At 43.3% G+C, this 8,201-nt stretch overlaps 1 protein-coding gene across 1 annotated transcript in view; it reads right to left on the minus strand.

Moving 5' to 3' along the window:
* LOC122560087 (serine incorporator 1-like) overlaps positions 1-8,164 on the minus strand; it is a 30,114-nt gene extending 21,950 nt beyond the window's left edge. The window contains exon 1 of the mRNA XM_043710310.1: positions 7,988-8,164. Coding sequence (XP_043566245.1) covers positions 7,988-8,026 — 39 coding nt within the window. The 5' untranslated portion in view covers positions 8,027-8,164. The remainder of the gene's footprint in view (positions 1-7,987) is intronic.
* Positions 8,165-8,201: the final 37 nt, after the last annotated feature.

Below are 8,201 nucleotides of genomic sequence, written 5' to 3' on the forward strand. Positions count from 1 at the left end.
AAATATTTTTCAGCATTCTAAAAAAATATTTTAGCATATTACAAATCTGCATTTTACACAGGTGAAATAGCTAGCTTGGGGTCTGGAGATGTGACATATTGGCACAGATAAGATTGACCAAAAGGTCTGTTTCTAGACTTTATAATTCTGTAACTATTTACATTCTATTAAAGAATATTAAATCAAAGAATTTGTTGTTCCTTATAACAATTATGGATCAGAAATTTCTGAAAACAGGAAGTGTTGCACTTACAGTATACATAGATCATAAAATATCAGTAGATAATTTAATCCTTCAAGCCTCGTCTCCATCCTTTTAGCTCATGTCAATCTAAACAGGCCTTAGTTCACTTGCATGCCATGCCTCCAATCACAGTCTCATCCAAGTTCCTCCTCAATGTTGGCTTTAATAGGAGACACTTTACAAGTAAACCCCAACACCATTTCCACTTTCTTCTAAATGCTGAAACAACTTCTCACTAAAGGAGATTGTCAAGCCTCCTCAGAATCTTAACCAAGTAGTGTGGACTGCAGATGCTGGAGATTAGAGTCAAGAGTGCAGTGCTGGAAAGGCATAGCAGTTCAGGCAGCATCCGAAGAGCAGAATCGCATTTTGGGCATAAGCCCTTCATCTATATTTAATCAGACCAATCCTGATGAAGGGCTTATGCCCAAAACTTTGATTCTCCTGCTCCTCGGATGCTGCCTGACCTGTGCTTTTCCAGGACCACACACTCGACTCAATCTTATGCATCAATAAGCTCAACTCTTAATCAGCTAAACTCCAGTGAGATGGCTTAATCCTTCCTCAGGAACGCACCCCTTAAAACCAGGAAGCAGCTGTCTTAAACTTTCCTGAATTGCATCTAAAACAAGTGAATCTTTCCTTAAGGAAGGAGGCCAAAACGGTACAAAATAATCCAACAGTCTCACCAATGCAATGCAACGAAGTAGCAACAAGACTTTGCACTTACAATACTCCAACGCCCTTGCGAAAAAAAAAGTATCACTATTTACCTTCCAAACATCTTGCTGCAACTTCATGTTAACTTCTAGTGGTTCATGACCAAGGACAACCAGATGGCACTCTGCCCCAGGATTCTTGAGTTTCTCCTCATTTAAATCAATTTTTTTTGTTCATGTCAAAGTTGACAACTGCACATTTTCCCACATTACATCCCAACTAACAATTATTTTGCTCACCTATTTATCCTATATCATTTTGCAGACTCAGCAACCTCTTTATAAATTTGCTTTCTAGCCTACATTTCTAACATCAAATTTGGCTACCACACTGTTGGCCTCTTCATTTAAGTTATTCATACAAATTGTAATGAAATCCAGCATTTAGGTTGGATACAAGATGGCTTGAGGAGAAAGTGAGGTCTGCAGATGCTGGAGATCAGAGCTGAAAATGTGTTGCTGGAAATGCGCAGGTCAGGCAGAATCCAGGGAACAGGAGAATCGACATTTCGGGCATAAGCCCTTCTTCAGGAATGAGGAAAGTTTGTCCAGCAGGCTAAGATAAAAGGTAGGGAGGAGGGACTTGGGGGAGGGGCGTCGGAAATGGCTTGTTCAAGATGGCTTGTTCATTGAAGATAGTTGTAGAAGGTTATTTTGCTGACTAGAGGTCTTCCACAAGGATGAGCTCTGTTGCTTGTAACATATGTAAACGATTTGGATGAAAAATGTAGGGGGCCTGATTAGTAAGCTTGCTGACATCACAAAAATTAGAGAAAAGTCGTCAAACCATAAAGCAGGATAACCATCAGTAGAAAGTTGGACAGAGAAATGGCAAATCTAGTTTAATCCAAATAAGTGAGAGAAGATGCATTTTGGGAGTTCAAATGCAAGAGGAACGTATACAATAAGTGGCAGGACCGTTTGAAGCATTGACATTCAGAGGGATCCTGGAATCCAAGTCCATAGTTTCCTGAAAGTGGCAACATAAATGAATAAGATGGTAAAGAAAGCCAACAACATGCTTACCTTCATTGGTCAGGGACCGTGACTAAAAAGACTGACAAGTCATTTTGCAACTGCAAAAGAAAATCCTAGGCCACATTTGGAATATTGTGCGCCATTCTGTGGGCGGCACGGTGGCACAGTGGTTAGCACTGCTGCCTCACAGCGCCTGAGACCCGGGTTCAATTCCCGCCTCAGGCGACTGTGTGGAGTTTGCACATTCTCCCTGTGTCTGCATGGGTTTCCTCCGGGTGCTCCGGTTTCCTCCCACAGTCCAAAGATGTGCAGGTCAGGTGAATTGGCCATGCAAAATTGCCCGTAGTGCTAGGTAAGGGGTAAATGTAGGGGTATGGGTGGGTTGCACTTGGGCGGGTTGGTGGGCCGAAGGGCCTGTTTCCACACTCTAATGTAATCTAATCTAATTCTGGTGGCCAGACTACAGAAAGGACATGAAGCTTTGAAAAGGGTGCACAAGAGGTTTACCAGGATATTGCCTAGTTTGGACTGCATTAGCTATGGAGAGGTTGGACAAACTTGGACTGTTTTCGCAAGAGCGAAGGTTTAGGAGCAACATGATATAGATATATAAAATTACAAAAGGCATAATAGAGTGGTTAGATGGAGTCTTTTACCATGATGGAACTGTCAAATATTAGGCAACATAGATGAGAAAGATGAGAAAGGGAAAGTTTAAAGGAGATGTGAGGAGAAAGGTCTTTTTTTTAAAACACAGGTGGTAAGTGATTCGAACTGCACTGCCAGGTGAGGTGGAAGAAACAGATAAGATAGCAACATTTAAGATGCACTTAGATGTATGAACAAGCAGGAAATAGGGAAATGCCGACCACATGCAGGTAGTTGTGATCCGCCTAGAATGACATCATTGCCAGCACAGACATGGTGGGCTGAAGGGCCTATTACTCTGCTGTACTGTTCAATGTTCTGTGTAAATAACCTAGCACTGATCCCTGTGGTGCTCCACTCTTGACAGTGTGTCAATGTGAAAGTTATCTATTTATCCTGATAAAATCATAGTCAAAATGGACTATCAAATTTCAAAACGTGGCTTTATCATTCGACATTTCAAGGACTAAAAAAGGCCTATAGCCCAAGGGTGTCTGACTCAACTATCTTCTCAAGCAGAAAGTTCCTACTCCCATCACTTACAAAATGGAAATATTTCTCCTCAACCCTCCTTCTAGCCTCCTACCTCTTACGTTAAATCTTTGTCTCCTGATTATTGACCCCTCTAGTAATGGAAAAACCCCTTTCCTAACAACACTATGCCCCTTAATCTTCTTTATGGGCGGCACGGTGGCACAGTGGTTAGCACTGCTGCCTCACAGCACCTGAGACCCGGGTTCAATTCCCGCCTCAGGCGACTGACTGTGTGGAGTTTGCACGTTCTCCCAGTGTCTGCGTGGGTTTCCTCCCACAGTCCAAAACATATGCAGGTCAGGTGAATTGGCCATGCTAAATTGCCCGTAGTGTTAGGTAAGGGGTAAATGTAGGGGCGTAGGTGGGTTGCGCTTCGTCGGGTCAGTGTGGACTTGTTGGGCCGAAGGGCCTGTTTCCACGCTGTAATGTAATCTAATCTAATCTCTTTCAGGTCCCCCTCAACCTTTGCTGCTCCAAGCAAAACAATCCCAGCCCATCCAATTTTCCCATATACCTCAGATGGTCTAGCCCAGGCAGCACCCTGGTAAATGTTTTCTGCATCCTCTCTAGTGCAATCACATCATTCCTATAACATGGTGACCAGAACTGCATTCAATATTCTAATCATGCTTATATAGTTCCAGCATAGCGACCATTCTCCTTAAACCTCAGCCAAGAAAGGTAAGTGTCCCACATGCCTTCTTTAACTACCTTATCTACCAGTTAAGACCTTCAGGAATCTGTAGATATGCACAGCCAGGTTTCTCGCCTTCAGTGCTTTCGCGGGTCTTACAATTCATCATGAAACCCCTTCTCTTGTCAGCCCTCCACAAGAGCATCACCTCAAAAATAAAATCAAGTTTGTCAAACACAAACTTCCTTTAATAAATCCATGCTGACTATCCCTGATAAATATGTGGATGTCCAAGATTCAACTCACTGGCCTGGAATTTGCCCATTTTTAATAATGGAGTGACATTAGTGGACCTCCAGTCCTCCGGCACTTCAGCCGTAGTCAGATTTAAAAATTACTGCCAGGGCTCCTGATATTTCCGCCCCTGCCTCCCTCAACAATCTCATTTAGGCTTGTGGATTTATGCACTTAAGGCTGCTAAACCTTGTCATGGAGTCATACGGTCAGAAGTTACACCACACTAGGTTTAGTTCAACAGGTTTATTTGAAATCACAAGCTTTAGGAGAGTTGCTCCTTTGTCACTTCACCTGAAGGGGCTACGGTCAAAAAACTTGTGATTTCAAATAAGCCTGTTGGACTGTAACCTGGTGTCATCTGACTTCTGACCTCATCATCACCTCCACATCAGTCATACAGCACAGAAACAGACCCTTCAGTCCAGCTCATCTGTGCTGACCAAGCATCCCAACCGGACAGTCCAATTTGTCGGCATTTGGCCACTCTCACTCTAAACCCTTCTGATTCAAATGCCCATCCAGATGCCTTTTAAATACTGTAATTATACCTGCCTCCACCACTTCCTCTGGCAGCTTGTTCCATACACAAACCACCCTCTGACTGCAAAAGTTACCCCTCACATCCTTATTAAATCTTTCCCCTCAGCTTAAAGCTATGCCTTCTGGCTTTGGACTCCCTCTGCCCTAGGACAAAGACCTCATTACTCACCCTATCCATGCGCTCATGATTTTATAGACCTTGAAGGTCATTCGTCAGCCTTCAATACTCCAGGGAACAAAACGCCCTAGCCTATTCAACTTCTCCTCATAACTGAAACCCTCCACTCCAGGCAATATCCTTGCACAGGTCGTTCTGCTATAATGCAACAGCTCTATTCCTCTGCAACCTCGCGCTGTAGTAAATTGCGCCAAGTAAAAGCAGAAAGTTTGCATTATGCAAACAACATCCATAATTCAATCACGTTATTGCCAATTCGTGCTGACTAAACTTGCGTTACAGCAGAACAATCTGTAAATTTTTTCTGCACCCTCTCAAGTTTAACAACATCCTTCCAATAGAAGGGCTACCAGAATTGTATACAATATTCCAAATGCGGTCTCATTGATGCCCTGTACAGCTGCAACTCCTACATTCAATGTTCTGACCAATAAAGGAGAAAGTGAGGACTGCAGATGCTGGAGATCAGAGCTGAAAGTGTGTTGCTGGGAAAGCGCAGCAGGTCAGGCAGCATCCAAGGAACAGGAGAATCGACGTTTCGGACATAAGCCCTTCTTCAGGAGGGCCAATAAAGGCAAGCATACCAAATGCCTTCTTCACCGCCCTGTGACTCCACTTTTGAGAAACTATGAATCTGAAACACTAGGTCTCTGGTCAGCAACACTCTCCAGAGCCCTGTCATTAACTGCACAAGTGCTATCCTGGTTTGCGTTGTCAAACTGCAACACCTCACATTTATCAAAATTAATTTTGATCTGCCAGTGCTCGGCCCATTGGCCCAACTGATCAATGCCCCTTTGTACTCAATAATTTTCATTAGGAGGAAGCGAGGACTGCAGAATCTTTTTCCACTGTGAACTACACCACCTATTTTGGTGTCATCTGCAAAATTACTAATTAGGCCTCCTACATTCACATACAAATAGTTGATAAAAATGATGAAAAGCAGTGGACGCAACACCAATCCTTGTGGCACACCACTACTCACAGGTCTGACTAAAAAGCAACCCTCTACCACCACACTGTCTCCTACATTCCAAGCAAATTTGTATCCAATTTGCTAGCTCACTCACACCTATGTGATCTAACCTTCTTAGTCAACCATGCAGCACCTGGTCAAACAATTAGCTGAAGTTGATACTGATGAAAACAGAGTGGTAGATATCTATTTTCTTTGTCACCTCTTCAAAAAGCTCAATCAAGCGAATGAGACATCACTTCCCAATCATAAAGCTATTTTGACTATCCCTAATCATCCTGGCCTTTTCAAATGTATGTAAATCGTGTCCCTCAGAATTCCCTCCAACAACTTTAACCACTACTGAAGGAAGGCTCACAGTCTATAGTTCCTAGGCTTCCTGATATACTTTCTTAAATAATGGCATCAATCTCCAGTCTTCCGGCACATTCCCCCACAGCTGTCGATGATACAAATATCTCAGCAAGGGGCCCAGCAATTTCTTCCCAGAAACTTCCAGGAAGTTCCTTTTCAGATCTTAGTGATTTATCTACCTTTACGCATTTTAAGACCTCCTCTTTTGTAAGATGAACTATTTCACGACATTACTATTTAGCCAAGCTTCCATGTCCTTTTTCACAGTAAATATTGACAAAATATTCATTGAATATCTCACCCATATCCTGTTATTCAACACAAGATGGCCATGTTGATCTTTAAGAGGGTCTATTCTATCCCTAGTTACTCTTTTGCCCTTAAATGTACAACCATAATGTTATCCCTAACCAAAACAGAATTCCCCCTCCTCACTTGCCTCCCTTTCTATTCTTCCTATAGCACATGTACACCGGATTGAGTTACCAGTCACACACATTCTTGAGCTAGATTTATGTAATAACTATGATATTATAGTCTCATGTTGCCTGTTTTACCTGCCAGGTGTCGTGTATTGAAGTAAATGTAACTTTATTGATCAATCTTCCTTATTGTTTGCCAAGCTCTTGTCTCCCTTAATGATTTGAGCCTCAGCCTTTTCTCACTCTCATTTTGGTAAGAGCTTCCAATATAGCACCAAATCTCCCCACAAGGATATTGGCTACTAAATAATTCTCAAACACTGATGCTGACCCATTGGGCCGAATAGCCTTTTTGCACTGTACAATTCTATGAATACTTCAACTGAACCTGTTTTCACCACATTCTCAGGCAATGCATTCCAGACCTTGACCAAGCATTTTTTATGTTGCTGTTTCTTTAACCAATTACTTAAAATCTGTCTTTTCATTGTCAAAACCTTCATAAGTGGGAATTACAGCAATTTGAGTATACTTTTATCTTGAAATGAAGGAAATATTAATGCAGATACATCATTGTTTAAGGACTTAGCCTTAAGAGTAGTTCGGTTTTGTGGGCTAACTGAATAATTCAAAAATAAAACAGATTTTACTCTAATTACAGAAGCCGAGTTTCTACATTTTATAATATGTTCACTGATGCCGAGTTACTGCAATCTGCGCAAAATCTACACTGACAATGTATATACACAATTGAAGGTATTACAAGTCCGGAGGTGCTATCTTTCAGATGCAGTATTAACCTGACGACACCCCAAGGCTAATTCAGGAGACCCCTGATAATAATTCAAAGGGAAACAGGACAGTTCTCCCCAGCTACATAAATACAACGCTACCGAAAAAAACATAACATCCAACGTTTGCATTAATTCTGGAAGTGTAACTTTTCCAAAGTTTTCTTGTTGAAACGTTGTCAAAATTTCCAATACGTAAATATTTGGCAAACGCCACTAAGTACGCTTTGCAGCTGCTCTACTGAAGCGCAAAAACATCACGTGACTATATAGTACAACCCGAACAGTTGCGCAATGACAATTCACTGGTTTCATTAAAGCGGGTGGGGTTTTTTTCTTTGACACTAGGCGCTTTAAGGCTTCACTAAACCACAAGCGTCAACATAGACATGCGGTGGGCAGCACGCACCCACACACACAGCTGCTGCGGTCTCAACACTGACAGCGACGGGCGGAGCGGCCTCAGCCCCGCCTTGATTTCGGAAGCTTCTGGAAGTGATCTCGAGAGTGAACAAACGCAAGTAATGGCCATATTGGTCATCCATCAGCGGGAACTTAACCTGACCGTGAGCTCAGGCCCACCGTCAGACACCGACCCTCCCCTCCAGGAGCTGCCAGACACACACACACAGGCACTCCAAGGCCTCGCCGCTCGCATTACATTCTTACCAAGCTGGCTAGCGAGCACACCCCCAATACGGAGCCCATCGTTAGCGGCACACCGGCAGCGATCCGAATACCCGGCGAGCTACAATGTCTCTCAGAACGGCCGCGTTACCAAGCAGCGGGAACCCGCGAGCGAGCGAGCCGCGCCCATGCGTCACTACGCTAGCACGTGACTGTGACGTCGGCGGGCGGGGCACGCGCGCGCTACCTCTAGTCC

Source organism: Chiloscyllium plagiosum, chromosome 20, assembly GCF_004010195.1.
Source record: "Chiloscyllium plagiosum isolate BGI_BamShark_2017 chromosome 20, ASM401019v2, whole genome shotgun sequence".
Lineage (NCBI taxonomy): Eukaryota > Metazoa > Chordata > Chondrichthyes > Orectolobiformes > Hemiscylliidae > Chiloscyllium > Chiloscyllium plagiosum.